This window comes from Delphinus delphis, chromosome X (assembly GCF_949987515.2).
Source record: "Delphinus delphis chromosome X, mDelDel1.2, whole genome shotgun sequence".
In the NCBI taxonomy this organism is placed as follows: Eukaryota; Metazoa; Chordata; class Mammalia; order Artiodactyla; family Delphinidae; genus Delphinus; species Delphinus delphis.
This window is the reverse complement of record NC_082704.1, coordinates 98,535,645-98,563,574: the sequence shown is the minus strand read 5'-3', so window position 1 is coordinate 98,563,574 and position 27,930 is coordinate 98,535,645. Positions and strand designations below refer to the sequence as shown.

The 27,930-nt window shown below is 36.9% G+C and overlaps 1 protein-coding gene across 3 annotated transcripts in view; it reads left to right on the top strand.

The window, feature by feature from the left end:
* DMD (dystrophin) overlaps nucleotides 1-27,930 on the top strand; it is a 2,124,682-nt gene that overhangs the window by 978,867 nt on the left and 1,117,885 nt on the right. For all 3 annotated transcript variants that reach the window (XM_060001925.1, XM_060001919.1, XM_060001920.1), the window contains one exon: nucleotides 3,523-3,670. In XM_060001925.1, coding sequence (XP_059857908.1) covers nucleotides 3,523-3,670 — 148 coding nt within the window. The remainder of the gene's footprint in view (nucleotides 1-3,522; nucleotides 3,671-27,930) is intronic.

Here is a 27,930-nt window from a genome sequence, read left to right as displayed (position 1 = left end):
ATTTCCCTTTATCTTCTTTGTTCTCACAGCTCCCAGGGGCTCAGCTTTGGATTTGGCCCCGCCTCTGTGTGTAGGTCCGTGGAGGGCGTCTGTTCTTCGCTCAGACAGGACGGGGTTAAAGGAGCAGATGATTCGGGGGCTCTGGCTCACTCAGGCCGGGGGAAGGGAGGGGCACGGCGTGAGGGGCGAGCCTGCGGCGGCAGAGGCCGGCGTGACATTGCACCAGCCTGAGGCGCGCCGTGCGCGTTCTCCCAGGGTAGTTGTCCCTGGAGCCCGGGACTCTGGCAGTGGCGGACTGCAGAGGCTCCCCGGAAGCGGGGTGTGGATTGTAACCTGTGCTTACACACCGGCTTCTTGGTGGCAGCAGCAGCAGCCTTAGCGTCTCATGCCCGTCTCTGGGGTCTGCGCTTTTAGCCGCGGCTCGCCCCCCTCTCTGGAGCTCCTTTAAGAAGCGCTCTTAATCCCCTTTCCTCACGCACCAGGAAACCAAGAGGGAAGAAAAAGTCTCTTGCCTCTTCGGAAGGTCCAGACTTTTACCCGGACTCCCTCCCGGCTAGCCGTGGCGCACTAACCCCCTGCAGGCTGTGTTCACGCTGCCAACCCCAGCCCTCTCCTGGCGCTCTGAAGGAAGCCGGAGCCTCAACTCCCAGCCCCGCCCCCCCTGGGGGGTGAGCAGACAAGCTTCTCGGGCTGGTGAGTGCCGGTCGGCCCTGATCCTCTGTGCGGGAATCTCTCAGCTTTGCCCTCCGCACCCCTGTTGCTGTGCTCTCCTCCGCGGCTCCAAAGCTTTCCCCCTGCGCCACCCGCAGTCTCCGCCTGCGAAGGGGCTTCCTAGTGTGTGGAAAGCTTTCCTCCTTCACAGCTCCCTCCCACTGGTGCGGGTGCCGTCCCTATCGTTTTGTCTCTGTTTATTCTTTTGCCCTACCCAGGTACGTGGGGGTGTTTCTTGCCTTTTGGGAGGTCTGAGGTCTTCTGCCAGCGTTCAGTAGGTGTTCTGTAGGAGTTGTTCCACGTGTAGATGTATTTCTGGTGTATCTGTGGGGAGGAAGATGATCTCCGCGTCTTACTCTTCCGCCATCTTCCCCTGGATTGATCTTAAATGTATAGTATTGAGCAAATGAACCATCTTACCAAAAAATACATATTATATGGTTCCATATATAAGAAGTTCAAAAACATACAACAGCCAAACTCTACTATTAGAAATGCGTATTTAAATTACAAACTTCTAAGGAAATGATTACCACGAAAGGATGGAGGTTATATTGTGGGAGAAAGAGGGGATAATGATTGGGAGGGGGTTCAAGAGGGATTTCTGACTGCTGGAGATTTTTAAAAAATTTTTTGTCTTGGGTTATGGTAACATGGTATTGTATAGATTCTTCTGTTTATCAGTTATATTTCACAATAAGAGGTGTTTAAAAAACAAATATATATATAGGGTGGTTAGAGCCAGGCATGGTCAACCATGGATTCTATGCTGGAGTAGTGATTCAGCTTCTGTAAACAAGCTAATTCCATCATGTATTTAATTAATTTCAATCCTGAAAATGAACTTGTTTCTTATACATCTGATTCCCCACCAGAGAGACAATGACATGGCTTGGATTCTATACTGGTGATTTGAGTTGCATTTGAAAACCTAAGCAAATATAGACAGAATAATAATAACAAAAACTACTACTCATATTTGTTGAACCCTACCAATTACTGTTCTAAGAAATTTAAATACATTCATATATGTAACCCTCAAAATTAGCCTTAGGAGGGAGGTACTACTTTTATAATAACTTTCCAGAGAGGTCACTTACTTGCCCAAGGCCCCAAAGTAGATGGTGGAGCCATGATTCCACCCTAGGCAGTCTGACCACTGTGCTCTACCTGTGTGAGGAGGCAAGGTCATGGGTTCGGGTATAAGCCTGTGTCCAGTGAGTGGTTGCAGTGAGACAGCCAACTGGAATGGAGTCTAATTATACATGCATGGAACTAGGCTCAGTATATAAATTAGGCATGAGAGAACTGACTTTTGTCTAGAAATGTTAGGAGTAAGATTTAAAAGGGGTATGAGAGGGGTGAGGAAAGTTGAAGCCATGGAAGAGTTCCCCAGAGTGAGCCACGTTCTGTAGGAAATATTTCAGTACTGCTAGTATACTTAGGTTTTATTAAATAATTTGATTACTGGGGAAACAGGGATCGGGGAGTGCGGGTGTGGGTAGGTGAGTTAGGTACTATGATTTGAGGCAAATGACTAATTTAAGTTTTATTTATCAGCTGCTATAGTTTGGACCATGAGACTTTCGCCAAGAGCCCTCCCACTCACCTAATCAAAGATGAAATAGGTAGAAGGAAATACTCAGCAGCCCAGTGCTGAGTTTGCAGACCTTAAGTATAAAGCCACAATGGATATGTCAGAAGGCTACTAGGGTGTTATTTATTTAAATATATTTCATGGAATTGAGCATCTCCTTAATGGCCTGAAAGTGTTAAAGTATGTCCCAAAGTACCTAAATTATTCCCTAAATGTAATTTATGCTCGAGAATAATCTGACTAACTTGATTTAGAACAGCAGGAAATAAGTTATGCTGCACATAAATGAAGCAGCAGTGTAATTTTAAATACTGCTTGCATAGTGAATGAGGATTTTAATATTTGCAAAATTTTAAAATCACTTGATTTGTTATCCATATGTTTATACTGACATTTTTTTTGTTTTTTTTTATTTATTTGGGTCTATATTTCCTCTTACTGCCAGGAAAAAAAGCAGCAACTTTTTTTTTCCCCTTGTAATAATACAGAGGGTAAAACTAATATTTCTTTCCCTGAATGCTATTTTTAACATCTCTATGTGTTTCTGGTTGTTGCTGCCTTTTTCCTCAGTCATGGACCATCCAGTTAATCGAATGAGAGGAATTTAGGGAGCATAGTGAGTGATTAGAGACTAAATTTATAAATGTAACATTGCAAAACTAGCAAAATTTATATCTATTCATTTGGAATGTTACTTGGTGGGAAAGAGTTTAAGTTTATAAGTAGTCATGATAAAAAATGAAACTTTACATAGTAAATTCAAGAATAGATTTAGATTTGGCTGTTAACAATGTATATTAAAATGCTGGAAAGTATATTTAAATTTTTATGTGATGCTTAAAATGGAATTTAAAATATTATTACTCACATTAAATGTCATCACATGTAAAGTTCATGCTTTTATTTAATATTTTGTTTGAATAGAGTTACTTATTTTAACACTAATTTTAATAATAAAATTAAATCAGCTTTACAGTTTTCGAAGTTTTAGCAGTTGCAGACTCTAGTGAATATTCTATATTTAGATGTTTATAAAGTGACAGTATAAGTAGTTCAGATCAAGTCTTTAAGTATGAAAAGGTTCAGATTGCAGGAGCTGGGGAAATATACAAATGTGAGAAGCTATCAAAATAATATCCTTGTTAATGTAATAAAATATATGCTAGGTCCATATAATCCATTTATTTTTCTTGATCCATATTTTAAAATTCTAGGCAATTTGACAGATCTGTTGAAAAATGGCGGCGATTTCATTATGATATGAAGATATTTAATCAATGGCTAACAGAAGCTGAACACTTTCTCAAAAAGACACAAGTTCCTGAGAGTTGGAAACATGCCAAATACAAATGGTATCTTAAGGTAAGTTTTTGAGATCTCTTTTTTTCAAATTGTTTTTATCTTCACCACAACGTCACGACTACTTAACTTCTTTAAGTTCAGGTTGTGAAGGATGATGGAAATTTATAATTTTTGACTTTTGTTGTCAGCACTGCACCTACTAGAACTTGTCGTGATGATCATTTTGGAAGACTATGCAGTGGACGTTTTGTGTCAGGATAGGAGTCTAGACGTAACTGGTTTACCTGATGAGCTGCAAAGTGTAATTGAATCTTTGATACAGGGAAGCATCTTACAGCAGGGTGTCCTGTGGCTTTGGGGCAGTGTGTGTTTTTGCCTTATGTTGGATTTTGTCTAGGAGGAGAACTTGTGGTATACTTAGCAATCATGTAGTTGCTAGAAATATCCATCATGATGAAATTACAGTTCTGTTTCCCTAAAGACAATTTGTGGTGATGTAGCAATATTTCTATATATTCTATTGACAAAATGCCTTCTGAGATAGTCCAGAGGCCAAAACAATGCAGAGTTTATTGGCAGTACTTATTGACTGTTTTATGGTTTTTGTTAATGGAAATGCAACATATGGATTATAACCAGCGTACAGTTTAATTTCAACTTGCTGTATCTTTTGATTATGCAGATAAAGTGGATTGTAGAGGTTATAATTTATGTTATAAAGTATATGGCTTAGGTATAAGAAATATTGTGTTTATTACACCAAATCTTAAGTATTTTTGCAACATTTTTTAGTTAAAGTTGTTCAGGTAGCAATTTTCAGTCAAGTAGATTTGAACTATGGCCAGTTTTTGAATGCCAGAAAACACTGATTAAGACAGATGAAAGCAAAGAAAAGGGTAATGTATTAAATAGTCCAGACATTTCAAAATGCTGGATTCACAAAAGCAATATCATTTTCAACCTTACAGTTCTCCATTCTCAAATATTTTTTGCATAGCAAATAGGCCTATTGATATTAAGAAAGTTAGCATTTAAACACCTATGTGTGTGTAAGCTGTGTAAACATAGAAAATGAATAATTTTGAAATCTTGTGTAATTATGTGTATATCAAATTTTTATACACATCAGCATCGGCATTGCAGGTACAGGAAATTTGTGGATTTCCAATCTGCCATCATACAGAAAATACATTTTGTAACAGCACTGAAGTGAATTTTGAGCTAATGCAGCATCACTAGGTTTCTGACTTAAAGGCAGAATTATAAGAGATATAAGGTGTTCTTGGGGAGATTTATAAGCCTCTTGCCATTTTCAAAGATATCCATCACAAGGTAGTTACATATATTAATCTGTTTTTGTTGTAAAAATAATATATACTCATTATGAAAAAATAAAGCAATGTAGAAGTATATTGTAGGTATATATATGTATATACCTTCTACTCCACAGAGGGTTGTTGTCTTGATATGGATATTGGTATATATTTCAGGTTGGCATCTCACTCAGAAATGGATGCAGAAGGTTTATTAGGAGTGCTTTTGGGAATTGAGCAATTGGTTTATGATGTTCCTTGGTATAGTTTTCTTTGTGTTTCTTCTTCTTGAGGTCTGTTAAGCTTCTTGGATCTGTGTGTCCTTAGTTTTCATCAAATTCGGAGATTTTAAAGGTGTTATTTAAAAATAATATTTTTCTGCCCCGTTCCCCTTTTCAGGGACTCTGATAATATATATTAGGCCACTCACTGATGTTTTGTTCTTTTTATTTTCAGTCTTTTTTTCACTGTAATTCATCTTACATAATTTCTATTGTCAAATGGACTAATCTGATCTTTTACCATATCTAATCTGTGGTTAATCTCATCTAGTGTATAATTTTAACCTCAGACGTTGTTTTGTGTGATTCAGTACATTGCTAAAGTGTGACTAGAGAGTTTTAACATCTTTCATGTCTCTACTCAACATGTCAATCTTCACCTTCTTGAAAATATGGAATACAGTTATAATAACAGTTACAATGTACTTGTCTACCAGTTCTATCATCTGTGTCTATTTTGGGTCAATTTCAATTATTTTTTTTCTCCTTGTTATGGGTGTTATTCTCCTGCTTCTTTGGATGACTGGTAATTTTTGATTGGGTGCCAGATGTGAATTTTAACTTGTTGAGTGCTTGATATATTTGTGCAGATAAATATTAATGACCTTTGTGCTGGAACACAGTTAGTTTGCTTGGAAAGAGTTTGATCTTTTGAGTGTCTTCCTCTTATACTTTTTGAGTTTTGAGCAGAACAACCTAAGTCTAGGGCTAATTTTTCCCCGCTACTGAAGCAAAACCCATCTCAGTATTCACTCTGATGCTCTGTGAATGATGTTTTCCACTGTGGCTGGCAGGAACAGATACTCTTCCCAGCCATATGTGAACTCTGGTGATTGTTCCCTTTAATCATTTTGTGTAGTTCTCTCCCTAGACAGTGATAGTTTCTTCTCATATAGGAACTGATTGGGACTGAGCTGAAGACTGGAAGGGTGTTCTCTACACATCTCCAATGTTTATTCTCTGTGTATCTGTCTCCTCTCTGATGCTCTGCCCTGTTGACTCTAGCCACTTTGGTTTCCTTGGATTCCCAGCTCCATCTCCTCAACTCAAGGAGACTCCGTGGCTTTCTGAGAGTACCTTCATCCTTTGTCATAGCTTGGAACTCTGCCCAAGTAGTAAGCTGGGGCATTGGTAGGGCTCACCTCATTTGTTTCTAATTTCTTAGAGATCACTTTTTTAAAATTACCCAGTGTATAATGTCTTAAAAAACATTGTTCCATACGTTTTGTTCATTTTTAAAAATTTTTAACCAAGAAGTTAAATTTGGTCCCTGTTACTCCAACTTGGACAGAAGCAGAAGTCCAAAACAAACATTTTTTATGTCATTTGATATTTTAGTGTGTTTACTTCTATACAATCTTAAAACTATATGATAATTTTAATTGCCTTGAGAATGACTAAAGGTCTCCACTTCTTGACACTGGGGTTTAGTTGTAATTAATGAACATTTTATCAAAACTTTTTTCCCGTTAATTGGAGAATTTCTTAAAAGACTATTTTATTTGGTCTGTGTTTTACTCAATGAAATAAAAAAGGGAATTCTGGATGTCCAGGGAAAAGTTTTTCTAGCTATGGAACTGTGAATGATATCACAAATATTCTAAACAGTTACGTTTTTTTCCCCCTGGTGATTAGGAAGGTCCAAAATCATGCACATACACGTGTGCCTACCTGCACAGACACACATAAACATAAGACATCTGGAGTTATCTTTCCGTTCTGGTAAGTCTCAGAAAAGGGTCCAGAAAGGCACTCTAAGTCACCTCCATTGATAAGAGAAATGGAAACTGTGGTAATTTCAGCTGTCTTGGTCATTATCATTGTTGACTGACTAATAATGAATAAGAGAGTTTAAATTTTTGATGAGAAATTATTTTAGGAAACAGAATGTAGATGCTACCTGTTAGCAGCAGACAGATTTGTTGCCATGAACCAGTAATGGTTACTTTAAGGAAAATCAACCAAGCAGCCCATGTACTAAACAAATATTTACAGGGGTACACTGGAGTTTAAAGCCTCATAAGAATAATTTTCAGCAAAGATATAATGTCTAGATATGAAATAAAATAATAAACAGGTACATGTTGTAAGTTTAGCTATATAGACTTCTATCAAACTGCATTTTATTTATCTTTTTAACTTTAAAAAAGACAAATCATTGTCCTACTGACACTTGGTATTACTATTCAAAATAAAGTTGCTGCCAATGCCAAAAAGATTGTCTGGTTCCATGCAACTCAGCTATTGAATGAATGCAACTCAGCTATCACAAATGAATGATAAAATTAAATATATTAATTAATATTTTTCAACATATTCCAAAAATATGTCATGCCACCATGGGGACTCTTTTAAAAATATCATATTTTTTACATGAGAAAATATTAATCATGTTACATGCCACTAAAATTGGTCTGTTAATAAGCTAATTCAATTATGTGTCTCTTAAATATTCATTCAACAAGCAGTAATTGAGTACATATGGAAAATTTTATCACCCACAAAAATATTGACATGCCACATTAGTCTCTAGTAGAAGTTTAGAAAATTGGCTAAAATGTTGGAAGCCACATTCAGAAAGTGTGGGTTCAAATCCCTGCTCCTTTAGCTCCTTTAATAGCTGCAGAATCTTGTGAAGTGTCTTAAATCTCTATGTCTCTGTTTTCTCTTCTCTTAACTAGTAAAAATGAGATGTGCATAAAGTACTTAGAATTGCATTCCCCACAAAATACTCATTAAACGTGAGATCTTATAACTAATCACACTTCCTAAGTGATTAGCCTGTATCTATAAGAACAAAAGTGCATTTACTGAATTGCTGTCCCCAAACATCTGAAATACAGATTGAATAACCAGGCATTTTCAATAATGCTTACTTTTATGACTTATGATGTTTTCTCAAAGTATAGCTCTTGGATTGGAAAGTGAGGAACATTCCAGTTCAACCAAACAAATCTTCCTCAGAAAGCTGACACATCTGCCTCTTTTTAGAACTAACAAGAATAAATGTTAATGGGAGTTTTCAAAGGGAAAGCTGAGCACCATGAAGGAAAGTTACGAAAATAATGTTAACTCATCTAGTGACAGAGTGAATTGGTGTGCCAGCAAGTACCTTGAGTGAAAACAGAAAAGTGGAAATCATAACATGTCCTAACATTTAGCTCTACATGTTCTTCTAGAGTAGAAAGAAATAATTTTTAAAGCACGGGCTGTTATTTTAATGGAGTTGAAAATTCTTGAAGTTGACAGTAGAAACAATAAAAATCAAAATTAGATTGAATTTTTAAAAGAGTAGAATAACCTTGCTATTAATGGAAATGGAACCTGTTTATTTTATGGGACAGTGCTGCTTAGTGAACCGTATTAAAAATTAAGAGCACCTTCTAAAGAGTGTTGCCTTGGGCAAGCATGAGACCTTGAAATCTTAAGAAATTTCTTTTGAAATTAACCTAAAGAAGTAAACAGAAGTAGGATTATTTAGCTGAAACTTTTTAGGCTTTAAATCAGTGAATGGTAAGCACACATAGGGAGTGAAACAGCAATGTGTTATTGTGACATTAGTTAACTGCTGTTTTTAGGCAAAATATCATCTTCTTAAAGTTAGTCTTCTGGCATATCTTTCAATGTTACTGTGTTTTACTCCATTGTATGGTAGAAGTACAATATATTTTTGTGTATTGCTGTAAATAAATTCTATTAAAAACTGTTTACTTTGTAACGTAATGATAAATTTTAATTCATTGTGATTGTGGGTACTTAAGACAGCATGGATTAAGTATGTCATATCATAATGTTTATGTTCATCATCAAATCTCAAAAAAATAGTTTAAATTCATGTTCTAGTTAAGCAAATTACGCTTTTTCTTTTCTCAAATTGTAAATTTGCATGGAGAATGGAAAATTACATATAAACTGTATAGTTGTAACATGAGAACATTTTTGTGATCTCTCAGATGAGGAAATAAATCAAGGAAAAAAGGCATTAGTTTCTTGCAGTTGAGGGAGATAAGACAAAGAAAGAAGCATCTAAGAGTGTCAAAGACAATTTTAGCTGCTCTTCAGCTCTGCCTTACCTTGGCTATTTGTGATGAAAGAAAATTCTAGAGCACTTTGTAAAGGACCCAATTCTTACAAGTTTAGATTCCAAGAACACATTGGAGCTGGGTAACTCCTACCCAAAAGCTTGAGACAAAGTGAGTCCATAAAAAAGCTGTCTTCCTCTTACTGGAAATACCCAGACTTTCTAATTATTCTCACCCTGATTTCAGAGCTTGCAGCCTAGAATGCCTCAAGTAGTAGGTCCCATCATTGAAAAACCATTGGCTTGCTCAGAAACAAAGAGTGCTGAATGGATGTGCATAGATCACTGACACTATCTGCTATAGTGAATGTTTGTATTTTTATTTGGATGTACTTTAATACCTAATTGGTAATCTACTCCCCCAAAGGATTCTATAGGAGATAACTGACTTTGAATTAATATGGAGTAAATCAAAGGCTATCTAGAAAAAGGCATATGTTGTAAAAGACCAAATTGCATACAAGTATGTTTTCTGTGTAGTCAATTTTTACAGTGCTGATTTTACCAGCTGGCTGGTGAGTTTGAAGGCTTCTTAACAGCCGCACTGCTGGGACTCAAATGCTAATAGAAACTTTGATAGAAAAATCATTTGAGTAAAAATGTCTGCCATCTGTTGCCCTTCATTGGGACCCCAATGTTAAGAATAATTCATACTGCTGCTGGCCCTTTATATTTCCCCAGCAGTAATAAAATTTCATAAGATTTTGTTTGGTGGTCACAAGGCTACCCTGGTTTCTGTAGCTAGAGGATATACACTAACATAAGAGAATCAACATGAAATTTTACTGCGAAGAGAATATTTCTCTAGTCACTTACTTTAGGGTTACAGTGATGTGTAAGTATGGGAATACATCTTAAAGTAAGCTTTCGAATGTTATTAGCTGGTAATGGCATGAGAAGTCAGTCTCTGAATACAGTTAAACGGTTGGGTACTTCATTCTTACATAAATACCGTTAGCTTTTTATTGCTGCTTAGAAACTCCTCTGTAACTTCTTGGCTCCTATGCATCTTTTCAGAAGTAGTAATAACAGATTTATTGGGAGTTTGGCAGAGTGCAGAAATTCAGAGAGGGGCTCTAAATTGTTGCCTGTCAAATGTGTCTTTCATAAGATAAGTATATTAAAATAATTGGATAATCTCAATGACTAGTTTTTTTAAATTCTATTGTCTAGCATGATATGTTTAAGAAGATGAAAAATTGCTCCACATAATGGAAAAGAAGCAATAACCAAAACTATAACTTACTGTAATAGCCACAACTGTAAAGAACTGCTTAAAATGCATGAGAAAACATCCCTAAGGGATCCCCATTCTTAGAGTAAGAAATTATTAGGAGAGTAAGAATCTACCAAAAAAAAAAAGTGAAGCATGCTAATTGCAAATTCCAAATTGGAGAAAACCCTGCTCACATCAACATGGAAGCAATGTGAAGCAGAAATTATTTAATGAAAAATAAGATTAATGCTAATATAAGTAATTTTTATGAAGTACAATACTTTGCAAAGAGGATGTTCCAGCCACTCTGATCTCATTGCTGTTTCTTCTCTCATACCTTCTTACTATTCCTTCTAGTGCTAGTTCCTACCATTAAACTTGATTTTCTCTTTGCTAGAGGGTTCTACCCTATCCTCAGTCTTTATCCCCTATGTCTTAATCCCCTCCCTCTCAGGACTTTTGTACACTTCTCTTTACTTACATATGTCCATGTTCTGATGTTATCTTCTCAGATATGCTTTTTGTAAATTCTCCTATTTTAAAAAGATTACACACACACACACACACACACACACACACACACAGGGAGAGAGGATTAATTTCTCTCCAAATTACCCTGCTTTGCTTTCTTCATAACATTGTCAATTGCTGAAATTTTAATATATGTTTGCATGTTTATTTTTTATCTTTCCCACTAGAATGTAAATCTTGCAGGGACCTTGTCTTTCTTGGTCACTAATAGGTCTTCAGTACATAGAACAATTTCTTTGTACATAAAATATATAACACTCACTATGATGAATAATTGGATAAATGAAAGGATTATATTTTCATCATATTATTCCCTAAGGCAAACTATCCCTAAGCTTGTCCTTTCTTCCATTTTTACCCCATCTCATATCCAAGAAATTCTTCCTTCCAAGGAGCTGCCCTCTCCTCTTCTTTGTACAGAACACTTGAAACTCTCATACTTGCTGAAAGTTTTTAGCAATATGATGGCTTCATTCTCTGACCCTTTGAGTGTATCATAAATATCAAAATTCATTCAACAGATATTTAGTGTAAGCCTAGTGTGTGCAAGGCAGGCACTTTGCTTGCTACTAGGGATACAGACTTGGCAAAGAGCCACCTTTTCCTTAATAAGCTCACAGCCGCATGTGTTCAGCATATGAAGGCCAAGGTAGAAACACATGGCCATATGTAAACACTCTAGAAAGTCCTGGAGCCAGCCTAGGAAAATGGGTCTTCTTTCTACAGCAGTTGTTTGTGTCCCTTTAGTCTTTCTTGCCACTCCTCCATTACACCTCTGGGATTCCCAAACTCAATTGGGAGAACGAGATTTCGGGAAACAGCAAAGAGCAATATTGTGAAAGGCAGCATAAGGAAAGAGCTAGCTATGAACAAGTCATACAGAGAGAGTGAGAAAATGTTCTGACGTGAATTTTAAATTTTGAACGAGGATAAAGTTGACAAATTACAGTACAAGAGGCCTGTTCATAGATGAGTTGGTTCAGGATGAACTATTCATTAAGCTGAATAGCAAGTATTTAGTCATAAGAATGGTAAATCTTCCTGCTAGATAACCAAATTATAGGTACAAGCCAGAGAGCAGGATTGTTTGCAAACATCATAGTTAAGAATTTTTTTTTAATTCTTGCTCTTTTGTGAAGCTATAATTGACAGTATTTTTTTTTTTAGGAGGAAAGATTCAGGGACATAGGTAACTGAAAAATAGTAGATAAGTCTGATATGAGTACATATCAGACTGTGTGGTGGCATATTTCCCCTTGAGGTTTTATTGGCACATTATTATTTTTATTTGTCAATAAATAATTTTAGTTTATAACTTCAACCTGAAACAAAATAATATGCCACAATAGAATCTAGGGCTCCATGTGGAACATTGAACTGGTCATTATTAGGAGTAAGTATCTCACCTATGACATCCCTCAGATGTTAAGTAATTAAATGAATTTGATATAATACATAGTACACTAAATATTATTGACCCTATAAATATTAAATTCTTCAGAAGAGGAATTTTATGGGACCAAATCCTGCCAACCACCTATTTTTGCAAATAAGTTTTAGTGGGACTCAATTACATTTATTTACTGTCTATGGCTGCTTTCTGGCTACAAAGGGGGAGATAAGTAGTTGCCATGGAGACTGCCTGGCCCACAAAGGCCAAAGGATTAACTATGTAGCTCTTTACAGAAAAAGTTTGTTAACTCTTGCTTTAGAAGATAGAGTCATAAAAAGTTGCAATAAAAATTCAAGGGTCCTTCTTACCCTCTCTTTAAATATTCTTTGTTACTTGAGATAACAGAGAAATAGACTTCAGCCATGCTCGTCAAACACACTGAAAGTCATGGTAACAAAAAAATAACTCCAAATAGACTTGTTATTTGAGCCAACTTTCAACTCCATGCATTGGGAGAAGGGGTATGCTTAAAAATAAAAAGAGGTTTTAAAGTCACTTAAATAGTGTGTGGTGGACTTAGACCTTTTGAAGAGTATATAGGAACTGTTCTCCTTACTGATAGTACCGCCAGGTCCTCTTGATTACCTGAGAAGTCTTCATGGGACAATAAATCAAGTATTCTGCCCAAGAATTGGCAGTTGTTCTGCCAGAGCCTTTCTCCCACCATCTCAGTGGTCCTAAGCATAGGTCCTAAGCTTGGCCAATCATATTCTTTCTTGAGACTTTTAAACTTGAGATAAGAGATATGGTTGGGCTTCATTCATTCTAATGAGAATGGCTGGTCAAGACCAACAAGCTACCCTTGCTGTGGGGACCCTCTGGAGTCCTGATTGTTCCAAGCCTGATTCTTTGATGTTCCTTTCTGTCCTGTGAACCTCTCCATTTCCTTATCATGGATTTCCTTTTTGGCAGAGGCAGTTTCTTTTGCTCATAAATGAAGAACTCTAAACGGAAACCTAGTGTAATCAGAGAAACTCTTTTTCTAGCCTGATTCCTTTTGTAAACAAGTTTGAGTCCCCTTGGAGAGCCTGTACAACATAACCATTTGCATGTAATGAACAGTTTGCAATACTTTGAGATTAATGTGCAATTTCTATTTGACAAGAGAGAAAAAATTAGGATCAGCCATGGTCGTATATTCCAGAATACAAATGTTTGCACACTTTAAGTGTTGTTGGATCATTATATGAGATTCATAATTTTGTCCTGTTATACCCACTTTTGCATTACCATTCAGTCTTAATTTATTATACACTATTAAAAGTTTTTAGGTAATTTGTTCTTATTGCTACTCAGACATCAAAATATCTGCTGGCTGTGAAAATGAATAAATTTAATGTTCCAGCATAGTTCTCCAAATCCTGGCGTGACAATAATAGTACAGGCTTATATTGTATTGTAAATCCTAGTTAATATGATTTTATTTTGAAAATCCCATTTTACTGCTATTTTTAAATAATATATTTTTGAACATGTTACCTTTGAATTTCTATTTGTATTTAAATAATAGATAATACTTGTATGTGCTTACAAAAGGGCAATATATGTATTTTTAAATATTAATAATGTATTGCTGAAACAACCTTTACTTTAAAACAACACAATTATTTTTAAAAAATAATAAGCTATGCAGCATGGTTTAACAGCAGCTTATAAACAGTTGTTTAAGATCTGTATGCTGTAATAAGCAAATTCTATCAATCCATAGTTCATAGGAATTTGCAAATTTTATCTCATTATCAGGACTATCCCTAAAAGAGTGTTCAGGGCAATTCAACCACCCAAGATAATGTAATCTAAGGAGGCTAAACTGTTGAAATCTTTCATAGTCTCCTTGGGATATCATTAAGAACAGAAATTTTGAAATAGAATTGTAATGATGTTCAAATCAGAGGAGCACACGGCACCAACCACTCCAGTACACTGGGCTTAGGAGGCTACCAGTTAGTTGTCCCACCCAAGGGATGGATCTGCCCATAAGATTACCCATATTTTACAGAACCTGCATACCACCACTGCATTTGAACATTTAGCCGTAGCAATTCCTTATATTTCAATTAACCTTTAAAATCAATACATTTATTCAGCAAACTTTTACTTTGGAGCTACTCTGTGTCAGACTCTATGCTAGGTGGTCAGAACATAAAAATTAACAGAATCCCAATCTACTCACAGAGGAATCAAGGTTCACTGAAGTTGATGGACATTTAAACAATTGAAACATGAATGGTGTATTCAGTAGATGGATATTTAAGCAACTAAGATAACATGTATGAGGTATAATAGAGGTATGTACATAACCAGGACATTGGGGAAAAGGCAAGAAAAGGGGTAACTAACTGGCTAGAAGATTTGGAAGTGCTTCACAGGAGAGGTGATGTGGGAAATAAGTGAGGGAAGCCTACATCCAGAAAAAGGGGGAAACATTGGTATTATGAAAAATTGTGATTTGATTAGGGCACGATGAGGTGCTCTTGGACGGATTACAGACACATGGAAAGAAATGGCAAAAGGTGATGCTTAGGACTCATTTCCTTTCCTGTTGGTTACGTTTTGGTTTACTTTTTCTATGTTTCCTTTACTCTAGTGGGCTAGTAGTTTCCAAACTGTGAGTCATGAAATCAATTTGTGGCTCACCACAAACGTTTGTGTTTAGTGAAACAAAATAGAAAATATCAGGATTCATCACACATAGGAAAGTATTATTTCCTAGATCTTTTTTTGTTTAATCATGTGTCTGTGTGTGTGTATGTGTGTGTATGTGTGTTGGGTTATTTCCGATTGAGTGTCACAAGGTAGTAATGTGGTGAGTATAAGGGAAGAATTTAGTTTTTAAAAAATTAAGAAGCCAGTGTAGGAAATGCTTAGTTTGGGAAGATGATATAAAATCACTTTTACAAAAACAGGCCCAGCATATACCCTGAGAAAACCATAATTCAAAAAGAGTCATGTACCACAATGTTCATTGCAGCTCTATTTACAATAGCCCGGAGATGGAAACAACCTAAGTGCCCATCATCGGATGAATGGATAAAGAAGATGTGGCACATATATACAATGGAATATTACTCAACCATAAAAGGAAACAAAATTGAGTTATTTATAGTGAGGTGGGTAGACCTAGAGTCTGTCATACAGAGTGAAGTAAGTCAAAGAGGAAAAACAAATACCATATGCTAACACATATATATGGAATCTAGAAAAAAGAAAAAAAGGTTCTGAAGAACCTAGGAGCTAGACAGGAATAAAGACACAGACGTAGAGAATGGACTTGCGGACGGGGAGGGGGGAAGGGTAAGCTGGGATGAAGTGAGAGAGTGGCATGGACATATATACACTACCAAATGTAAAATAGCTAGTGGGAAGCAACCGCATAGCACAGGGAGATCAGCTCGGTGCTTTGTGACCACCTAGAGGGGTGGGATAGGGAGGGGGGGAGGGAGACGCAAGAGGGAGGAGATATGGGGATATATGTATATGTATAGCTGATTCACTTTGTTATAAAGCAGAAACTAACACACCATTGTAAAGCAATTATACTCCAATAAAGATGTTAAAAAAAAAAAAGAAACGGGCCCAGAAAGATGTAACACAATATTTATTTAATTGCAGTAGTGTTTAAAGTTGCTTTTAGTGCCTTTATATTTAAAGATTATAAGAAATATTATTTGATGTGATTCTAAAAAAAAAAACCCAGCAAGATAAGTAGAAAAGTTATTCTTATAACTTTTTACAAGACTCAGAACAGTAAATATTTTACCCCAAATCACAAGGCAAATAAGTGAAGGCCTTGGGATCTGAATATCATATGGCTTACTGAGCATCAGCTAGAAGTTTGAGATGTTGAGAAAAAATTAAATCTCAGCTCTGCCTAATAAGTATTGAGGAAACGAATAAAGAGAATAATATCCACCACTCACTGTAGGGCCAGGCCCTCTTAAGAGGCCTTAAGGATATTAAGTAATAAAAATGAAACTTCTTTCATCCATAAAAATGCTATTTTGTGATAAGTATAATCCTAATTAAATCCATCTTTTGTCATTATCAGTAAGGGTGAGACATAACATCTTTATTGCTATGGGTTATAATTTGACCCATAGTACATCAAAATCAGAGTATTACGAGGGGTTATTTTTATTATTAGAGATGATGTTAGGCTTGTTAATGATGGCAGTAACATTAGTCATAACATAATAAGGCACTTTCTAATTTATGAAGCACTTTCAATTACATTGTCATATTAATCTCCTGTTGAGATATAGATTTGGGGGATCCTTTATAAGATGTAGGTTATTGAGGGAACAGAAGGTACAGGGACACTCATTTATTTCTCCATGATTTGGAATAAAAGTAGAGTTTTGGTAGGAGACCAGAATTTGGTAAGCAGCAGTCGTATATGGAAGACTTAGGCATTGGTCTGTGTGTAGAGATGGCTGGTGTTCTCTAAGACAACCTTGACAGTGAAAGGCTCTTGGTTCCCACAGGGCAGAAGCCCTTTGAAGGTCACAGCCTGGTGGTTAGTAGTGGCCTCCCTTTCAGAATACTCTTAAGATAAAATCCACCATGACACATATGGTTCCTTCAAGGCAAAATCGTTTTCCCTTAACATTATACAGCTATGGATATCGGCATTCTTTGCTTATTCAACATGTTTTTGTCAAGGGTCAGGACGGTGCTGCATACCAAAAGTTTCAATGTTGAACCAAACAATGCACAGTGGCCTAACATCAGTGGGGGAGGCAGACGTCTGTCTCCATGTGAGGGGATGAGGAATCTATGACTCAAGGAAGTTGGTCTAGTGCAGAGAGCAATAGATATATAGACCTCAGAGTTGGTAGAATACAGTTCTCAAATTCTGTCCTGGAGTTCCCTGGCGGTCCAGTGGTTAAGACTCCACGCTTCCACTGCAGGGGGCACGGTTCGATCCCTGGTCCAGGAACTAAGATCCCACAAGCTGCGCATTGTGGCCAAAATTTTTTTTTAATTTTAAAAAATTTAAAAAAAAGCAATTCTTTCCTCACTGTGTTCACAAAGTCCTGTGACAATAGGGAAGAGGCGATGGTGAACTTGGGAAGTCTCTACCACGAGCAGGTAGGTTTATCAGGGAGAAACAAGAAAGAGTGTCCTTGACTATGAGAACACACGTTCAAAGGCCAGGTAGCCATATGAATTGTAGGTTGTTAGGAGAATGGAAATGACTTTAAGTGGCAAAAACTTAAAGAGCTCAGGTTCCCAGGTGGAGGGTGATCGCTCAGGCTGGACAGGCAGATTTGGAATACTAAGTGAGGGACATTATGAGATACACGTACAAGTCTGTGTTTTAGCCTGTAAGTAACAGTTACTGAATGTACTTTAGCAGAAGAGTGTCTGGGCAAGATTTGAAGTTTTGAAAATAAGCTTGTGTAGGATACTTATGGTTTCTTGTGTACTTCCTAGTGTTTTACATTATAATTTTGATGAGAACTTTGAAAGGCGAATTGTAGCTTAGCATACTTGAAAAAGTGCAGCCTCAGCTCATTATTAGAGGAACATATGTGACAGATTTTGTGATCCTGTTACGCTTATTTTCCCTCTAGACATTCCACATGTAAACAAATTTTAAATGGTTTATTTCTACTTCAGTATCCATCTGAAGGTGTTGTGTGTGTGTTTTCTGCTTGGAAATAAAGCAGCAAATGTGATTAAGATGGACTCACTGTGGTCATAAAGTACTTAAGAATCTTACATTAAAAGACAGCATTACTAATTAAAAATATAGTGAGGAAACTGGTTATTTTGCATATCATCGTCAGCTTTCCTCATATCAGATATTAAGCCCTCACTGCTAAAAGTGGCAGTACTGTAGAATGGTTACCAGCATGGGCTCCTAGCTGGTTGAGTTTCACCAGGCAGCTCTCTCAATATGTAATTAAACAGATATTTGTAGAGAACCTACTGTGTGGTAAATACTATTCCAGGAAATAGAGATCTAGTAGTGAAATAAAATATGTGTTCATTCTCACAGAGTTCTCAAAGGAAAAATAAAGGAAGGTCTGTATAGTGATATTCCCAACTTGAATTTCTTCTTTAAAAATAAATATTCCTCTTTGAGAAATATGGTCCCTCATAAGCTATAACTGTCAACACTGCAATAAACATTTAGCAGTTCTCAGTGATTTCTACCTTTTGGCTGATGGGAACTTGGAAGCCCCAACCTCTCATTGCACAGAACTGTTGATGAAGTAGAGAAGTGAATGACTTCCCCGCTATCTTGTTGGCTATCACCTCACAGTCAGAAAGGGCCGTAAGCAAGTTGCCAGGGGCTAGGAGGTAGAGCCGCCCATCAAGAAGATGGAGAGAGGAGGGAAGAATGAAGGGTGTGAGAGATGAAGGGTCATCACCTAAGGTAAGAAATTAAAGCTATAACAGGAGTTGGAAAGTTACCCTTAGCCTCTTCCCTACACAATCTTTGGCTGTGTTTGCATGATCAATATTTCACTCATTTATTTCTCAAATAACCAAATGAAATAAGAATTATTCTTTTTATTTAAATCAAAATTCTGCAGAGTTCAGGAACTTTCCAGGAGGTAATCCAACTGTCCCTTCCTGGGTCAGGGGTTCTACAGTTGGCATAGAAATAGCTTCATTCTTAAAAGGAAACCCCAGACTGAGGCAGTGATGTAGTCATTAATTGTCCATCTCCACAATAATGGAATAAAGTAGTTTACCATGAGCAATATTTTTCCAAATTCCTATGCTCTGCCTCACTTTGAAGTGTCCCATTTGTGTGAATGCTAAAGTTCTTGTGTATCTTCTAAGGTCTAACAGCATCACATCAATACTGAGCTAATCCAAGTTTTGTTAGTGAGAAAAGTATATTCATTGGATGAGTTCTTGTGTCTCCTCCAAATAGAGAAGTGTTTTCCAAACTTGCCTGATCATAAGAATCACAATATTAAGTCTCTCTCTAGTGCTGCAATGTCCAATTCAGTAGCCACTAACCACATGGAGTACTGAGCTCTTGAAATGCAGCTAGTCATTGAGATGGATTGTGAGGGTAAAACATACACTGAGTTTTGAAGACATAAGATCTTGAAAGGAAGTAAACTATCTCATTCCAGGTTAAAATTATACTGTTTTGTCATACTGGAGTAAACCAAATATATTATTAAAAGTAAATTGACCTGTTTCTTTTTGCTTTTTTTAATGTGGCTGTTTGAAAATTGGAAATTTCACATGTGGTATGCATTCTGTTAGTCAATGCAGAGTCTGATTTACTTAGTTTAGAGTGAAGTCCTATTTATTAAGGTCCCCAATTTTTTTTAATAGGAAACTTTGGGACATTTTGTAGGGGAATAAATAAGTGGTGCTCATTATAAAGACTGATGGGAAAAGCTGATTGGGGTGGGGATGGGAGGAGAAAGGATTAGGGACTGCCCCACTCTCTCAACATCACCCATTTCCCAGCCTTTTTCTTTCCCTCTTTCATCCCAAGTCAACACTGCAGAATTCACAATTAGTGTTCTGACTTAGGAACAGACTTAGAAGTGTAAACAGTCCTAACTCTCCTCCAGGCTTTTATACTTAAAAAGGAAGAAGTTGAAGGTCAAGGTAACTGTATAATTTGTGGAATAGGTGGTGGTGGTGGGGTTGAGATAGGAACTACACATACTTCTGATATGCAGCTGCTAGCACCCCTCCCTCTTACCAAAAGTTCACACAGGAATAAAATGTCTGGAATCAGTATTATTTAGTATCTTGCAACTGTGAGCCCTCAGCCTGCAAAGTCCTAACTTCTGTTAGCGGCTCAACATCCTAGAAGGCTCAGTGAAAACAGACTCATTCCAAAGGGGAAAACAAGCAGAGGTGGCCACAGGGAATATTTGCAACTGAAAAAGCTGTAATGAATGTGGAGTGTCTCCTACAGTTTACCCAAGCTGAAATTTGTGGTCCAACTCCTAGCTGAACTACTAATTATTATCTATCTTGACGGTGCCTGAGGAGAAAGGTTATCAAAGGGAATCAATGTCCAAATCATAGTTATGTATCTTGGCCATGGAAGTTATTGAATTTTAGCCGGTATTTGTTATTCTTTCATTTATAGTCTGAGAAAGGAGTGTAATGAACCTCTCACTGTCCTGACGTACCTCTCTCATCACATTGACAATACGCACATGTCAATACTCATACACTTTTCATGTTTCTAAACTTTATTTTTTACATAGCTTTGCTACTGATGGGAAAGGAATAAAAACACTATCGATTGAAAAGCTGTTTCATCTTCAGCCAATTAGATTCCTTTGTATGGTATTCAAGATCTTGCATGCATATGGCATCATGAAACTGAATAGATTTTCATATACCGTGTATTTTTTTCAAGTAAACGTTTATGTTTTCAGATCATAAATGTGTTATGGATCAATTGGGGACATTTTGGATAATAAAGTATAAAGGAAATCCATAATCATACCAGCTAGTGTGAAAGTGAAATTTTGTTAAGAAACATAATTTTCATGTAAGTCATGATGAGTACATGTTAGATTTTATTTAACACATTTATGAGGGAGCCAGTAGTAAGACAAAACAGGCTCGAAAGAAGATACAAGATGCAAATGCTTCTATAATCAGTGAAGAATTCTGGAATAAGATTGGTAAATTCGATTCAAAACAGGTTAATATCCTGCAGCCTCTAAGGTTATATTCTCTACTGGATAAAAAGTCATTTGTATCATCTCAGTTTTCTACAAATTAGCATTTAACTTTACTGAGATGTAAAATGTCTGGATTCAAACTAATAGTAAACAGTAAGTCAGATTTGCATTTCTCTGAAAATGTAGAAGCCCTTTTGAGGGTATGGGGGGCATTTAGATAACACCCTACTGTGTTACTTGAACATACAGAACCATCCTTTGGCTTAATTTCCAAGTTTCGGATAATTTTTTCTTAAACTAAAAATAACTTCTGTTAACTTTTTAAATGTTTCTCCTCTGTTAACTTTTTAAATGTTTAAATGATCCACATGAAAAAATATAAAGAAAACTTTTACAATAGGATTTTAAGTATAGGGCACGAACAATATAGAGAATTAGAAACATATGGATAGGGACTTCCCTGGTGGCACAGTCGTTGGGAATCTGCCTGCCAATGCAGGGGACATGGGTTCCAGCCCCGGTCCGGGAAGATCCACATGCCAGGGAGCAACTAAGCCCGTGTGCCACAACTACTGAGCCTGCGCTCTGCAGCCCACAAGCCACAACTACTAAGCCCGCGTGCCTAGAGCCTGTGCTCCGCAGCAAAGAGAAGCCACCACAATGAGAAGCGTGCATACCACAATGAAGACCCAACGCAGCCATAAATAAATAAATGAATAAATTTATTTTTAAAAAAAGAAAAAGAATCATATGGATATATGTTCCATATATTAGGATTCAAAAGTCAGAACTCATAGATCTGTCGTGTAAAATAGGGGTTGCCTGGTTAACATACAAATGCCAGGAAGTCTCTTTAACAATAGTTTAAAATTAAATTTTTACTTAGGAAGAATCTCTATAGAGTTATGACATTGTACAGCTCCAAGAAACTTGAGTCATCTCACTATCAGTTTAGTTCATCCAAGATTTATGGAGCCCTTGTAGTGTGCCAGGTTAATGTCAGGGTATCAAAAATAGGTAGTGACAAGCATGGAGATTCTTTACTGCATATGCTATATACCCCTTTAGCAGTGTGGTCAAGCCTATGAACTCCTCAGGATAATGATTTTAAATACAAAATATAAGTATAGAGGATTGCGAAGGACAGCAATGAAATATCAATGGAAAAATAAGTTTTACCATTATGAAGTGCTACTATATGAGCTTCCTTTTTTTCTTCTTTTTAACATCTTTATTGGAGTATAATTGCTTTACAATGGTGTGTTAGTTTCTGCTTTATAACAAAGTGAATCAGCTATACATATACATATATCCCCATATCTCTTCCCTCTTGCGTCTCCCTCCCTCCCACCCTCCCTATCCCACCCCTCTAGGTCGTCACAAACCACCGAACTGATCTCCCTGTGCTATGCGGCTGCTTCCCACTAGCTATCTATTTTACGTTTGGTAGTGTATATATGTCCATGCCACTCTCTCACTTTGTCCCAGCTTACCCTTCCCTCTCCCCATGCCCTCAAGTCCGTTCTCTAGTAGTTCTGTGTCTTTATTCCCGTATTGCCCATAGGTTCTTCAAAACCATTTTTTTTTTAGATTCCATATGATATTTGTTTTTCTCTTTCTGACTTACTTCATTCTGTATGACAGACTCTAGGTCCATCCACCTCACTAAATATAACTCAATTTTGTTTCTTTTTATGGCTGAGTAATATTCCATTGTATATATGTTCCACATCTTCTTTATCCATTCAACTGTCAGTGGACACTTAGGTTGCTACCATGTCCTAGCTATTGTAAATAGAGCTGCAGTGAACATTGTGGTACGTGACTCTTTTTGAATTATGGTTTTCTCAGGGTATATGCCCAGTAGTGGGATTGCTGGGTCATATGGTAGTTCTATTTGTAGTTTTTTAAGGAACCTCCATACTGTTCTCCATAGTGGCTGTATCAATTTACATATCCACCAACACAGCAAGAGGGTTCCCTTTTCTCCACACCCTCTCCAGCCTGTACTCTTTGTAGATTTTTTGATGATGGCCATTCTGACTGGTGTGAGGTGATACCTCATCGTAGTTTTGGTTTGCATTTCTCTAATGATTAGTGATGTTGAACATTCTTTCATGTGTTTGTTGGCAATCTGTATATCTCCTTTGGAGAAATGTGTATTTAGGTCTTCTGCCCATTTTTGGATTGGGTTGTTTGTTGTTTTAATATTGAGCTGCATGAGCTGCTTGTAAATTTCGGAGATTAATCCTTTGTCAGTTGCTTCCTTTGCAAATATTTTCTCCCATTCTGAGGGTAATCTTTTGGTTTTGTTTATGGTTTCCTTTGTTGTGCAAAAGCTTTGAAGTTTCATTAGGTCCCATTTGTTTATTTTTGTTTTCATTTCCATTTCTCTAGGAGGTGTGTCCAAAAGCATTTTCCTGTGATTTATGTCAAAGAGTGTTGTGCCTATGTTTTCCTCTAAGAGTTTTATAGTGTCTGGCCTTGCATTTAGGTCTTTAATCCATTTTAGCTTTATTTTTGTGTATGGTGTTAGGGAGTGATCTAATGTTCTTTTACATGTAGCTGTCCGGCACCACTTACCGAAGAGACTGTCTTTTCTCCATTGTATATTCTTGCTTCTTTTATCAAAAATAAGGTGACCATATATGCGTGGGTTTATCTCTGGGCTTTCTATCCTGTTCCATTGATCTATATTTCTGTTTTTGTGCCAGTACCATACTGTCTTTTTTTTTTTTTTTTTTAAACATCTTTATTGGAGTATAATTGCTTTACAATGGTATGTTAGTTTCAGCTTCACAACAAAATGAATCAGTTATATATACACATATGTTCCCATATCTCTTCCCGCTTGCGTCTCCCTCCCTCCCACCCTCCCTATCCCACCCCTCCAGGCGGTCACAAAGCACCGAGCTGATCTCCCTGTGCTATGCGGCTGCTTCCCACTAGCTATCTACCTTACGTTTAGTAGTGTATATATGTCCATGCCTCTTTATCGCTTTGTCACCGTTTACCCTTCCCCCTCCCCATAGCCTCAAGTCCATTCTCTAGTAAGTCTGTGTCTTTATTCCTGTTTCACCCCTAGGTTTTTCATGACATTTTTTTTTCTTAAATTCCATATATATGTGTTAGCATACGGTATTTGTCTCTCTCTTTCTGACTTACTTCACTCTGTATGACAGACTCTAGCTCTATCCACCTCATTACAAATAGCTCAATTTCATCTCTTTTTATGGCTGAGTAATATTCCATTGTATATATGTGCCACATCTTCTTTATCCATTCATCCGATGATGGACACTTAGGTTGTTTCCATCTCTGGGCTATTGTAAATAGAGCTGCAATGAACATTTTGATACATGACTCTTTTTGAATTATGGTTTTCTCAGGGTATATGCCCAGTAGTGGGATTGCTGGGTCATATGGTAGTTCTATTTGTAGCTTTTTAAGGAACCTCCATACTGTTCTCCACAGTGGCTGTATCAATTTACATTCCCACCAACAGTGTAAGAGGGTTCCCTTTTCTCCACACCCTCTCCAGCATTTGTTGTTTCTAGATTTTTTGATGATGGCCATTCTGACTGGTGTGAGATGATATCTCATTGTCGTTTTTATTTGCATTTCTCTAATGATTAGTGATGTTGAGCATTCTTTCATGTGTTTGTTGGCACTCTGTATATCTTCTTTGGAGAAATGTCTATTTAGGTCTTCTGCCCATTTTTGGATTGGGTTGTTTGTTTTTTTGTTATTAAGCTGCATGAGCTGCTTGTAAATTTTGGAGATTAATCCTTTGTCAGTTGCTTCATTTGCAAATATTTTCTCCCATTCTGAGGGTTGTCTTTTTGTCTTCTTTATGGTTTCCTTTGCTGTGCAAAAGCTTTTAAGTTTCATTAGGTCCCATTTGTTTACTTTTGTTTTTATTTCTATTTCTCTAGGAGGTGGGTCAAAAAGGACCTTGCTGTGATTTATGTCATAGAGTGTTCTGCCTATGTTTTCCTCTAAGAGTTTTATAGTGTCTGGCCTTACATTTAGGTCTTTAATCCATTTTGAGCTTATTTTTGTGTATGGTGTTAGGCAGTGATCTAATCTCATACTTTTACATGTAGCTGTCCAGTTTTCCCAGCACCACTTATTGAATAGGCTGTCCTTTCTCCACTGTACATTTCTGCCTCCTTTGTCAAAGATAAGGTGACCATATGTGCGTGGGTTTATCTCTGGGCTTTCTATCCTGTTCCATTGATCTATATTTCTGTTTTTGTGCCAGTACCATACTGTCTTGATTACTGTAGCTTTGTAGTATAGTCTGAAGTCAGGAAGCCTGATTCCTCCAGCTCCATTTCTCGTTCTCAAGATTGCTTTGGCTATTCGGGGTCTTTTGTGTTTCCATACAAATTGTGAAATTTTTTGTTCTAGTTCTGTGAAAAATGCCAGTGGTAGTTTCATAGGGATTGCATTGAATCTGTAGATTGCTTTGGGTAGTAGAGTCATTTTCACAATGTTGATTCTTCCAATCCAAGAACATGGTATATCTCTCCATCTATTTGTATCATCTTTAATTTCTTTCATCAGTGTCTTATAATTTTCTGCATACAGGTCTTTTGTCTCCTTAGGTAGGTTTATTCCTAGGTATTTTATTCTTTTTGTTGCAATAATAAATGGGAGTGTTTTCTTGTTTTCACTTTCAGATTTTTCATCATTAGTATATAGGAATGCCAGAGATTTCTGTGCATTAATTTTGTATCCTGCAACTTTACCAAATTCATTGATTAGCTCTAGTAGTTTTCTGGTAGCATCTTTAGGGTTCTCTATGTATAGGATCATGTCATCTGCAAACAGTGACAGCTTTACTTCTTCTTTTCCGATTTGGATTCCTTTTATTTCCTTTTCTTCTCTGATTGCTGTGGCTAAAACTTCCAAAACTATGTTGAATAAGAGTGGTGAGAGTGGGCAACCTTGTCTTGCTCCTGATCTTAGTGGAAATGGTTTCACTTTTTCACCATTGAGGACGATGTTGGCTGTCGGTTTGTCATATATGGCCTTTATTATGTTGAGGAAAGTTCCCTCTATGCCTACTTTCTGCAGGGTTTTTATCATAAATGGGTGTTGAATTTTGTCAAAAGCTTTCTCTGCATCTATTGAGATGATCATATGGTTTTTCTCCTTCAATTTGTTAATATGGTGTATCATGTTGATTGATTTGCGTATATTGAAGAATCCTTGCATTCCTGGGATAAACCCCACTTGATCATGGTGTATGATCCGTTTAATGTGCTGTTGGATTCTGTTTGCTAGTATTTTGTTGAGGATCTTTGCATCTATGTTCATCAGTGATATTGGCCTGTAGTTTTCTTTCTTTGTGACATCCTTGTCTGGTTTTGGTATCAGGGTGATGGTGGCCTCGTAGAATGAGTTGGGGAGTGTTCCTCCCTCTGCTATATTTTGGAAGAGTCTGAGAAGGATAGGTGATAGCTCTTCTCTAAATGTTTGATAGAATTCGCCTGTGAAGCCATCTGGTCCTGGGCTTTTGCTTGTTGGAAGATTTTTAATCACAGTTTCCATTTCAGTGCTTGTGATTGGTCTGTTCATATTTTCTATTTCTTCCTGATTCAGTCTTGGCAGGTTGTGCCTTTCTAAGAATTTGTCCATTTCTTCCAGGTTGTCCATTTTATTGGCATAGAGTTGCTTGTAGTAATCTCTCATGATCTTTTGTATTTCTGCAGTGTCAGTTGTTACTTCTCCTTTTTCATTTCTAATTCTATTGATTTGAGTCTTCTCCCTTTTTTTCTTGATGAGTCTAGCTAATGGTTTATCAATTTTGTTTATCCTTTCAAAGAACCAGCTTTTAGTTTTATTGATCTTTGCTATCGTTTCCTTCATTTCTTTTTCATTTATTTCTGATCTGATTTTTATGATTTCTTTCCTCCTGCTAACTTTGGGGTTTTTTTGTTCTTCTTTCTCTAATTGCTTGACGTGCAAGGTTAGGTTGTTTATTCGAGATGTTTCCTGCTTCTTAAGGTGGGCTTGTATTGCTATAAACTTCCCCCTTAGAACTGCTTTTGCTGCATCCCACAGGTTTTGGGTCGTTGTGTCACCATTGTCATTTGTTTCTAGGTATTTTTTGATTTCCTCTTTGATTTCTTCAGTGATCACTTCATTATTAAGTAGTGTATTGTTTAGCCTCCATGTGTTTGTATTTTTTACAGATCTTTTCCTGTAATTGATATCTAGTCTCATGGCGTTGTGGTCAGAAAAGATACTTGATACAATTTCAATTTTCTTAAATTTACCAAGGCTTGATTTGTGACCTAAGATATGATCTATCCTGGAGAATGTTCCATGGGCACTTGAGAAAAATGTGTATTCTGTTGTTTTTGGATGGAGTGTCCTATAAATATCAATTAAGTCCATCTTGTTTAATGTATCATTTAAAGCTTGTGTTTCCTTATTTATTTTCATTTTGGATGATCTGTCCATGGGTGAAAGTGGGGTGTTTAAGTCCCCTACTATGAATGTGTTACTGTCGATTTCCCCTTTTATGGCTGTTAGTATTTGCCTTATGTATTGAGGTGCTCCTATGTTGGGTGCATAAATATTTACAATTGTTATATCTTCTTCTTGGATCGATCCCTTGATCATTATGTAGTGTCCTTCTTTGTCTCTTTTAATAGTCCTTATTTTAAAGTCTATTTTGTCTGATATGAGAATTGCTACTCCAGCTTTCTTTTGGTTTCCATTTGCATGGAATATCTTTTTCCATCCCCTTACTTTCAGTCTGTATGTGTCTCTAGGTCTGAAGTGGGTCTCCTGTAGACAGC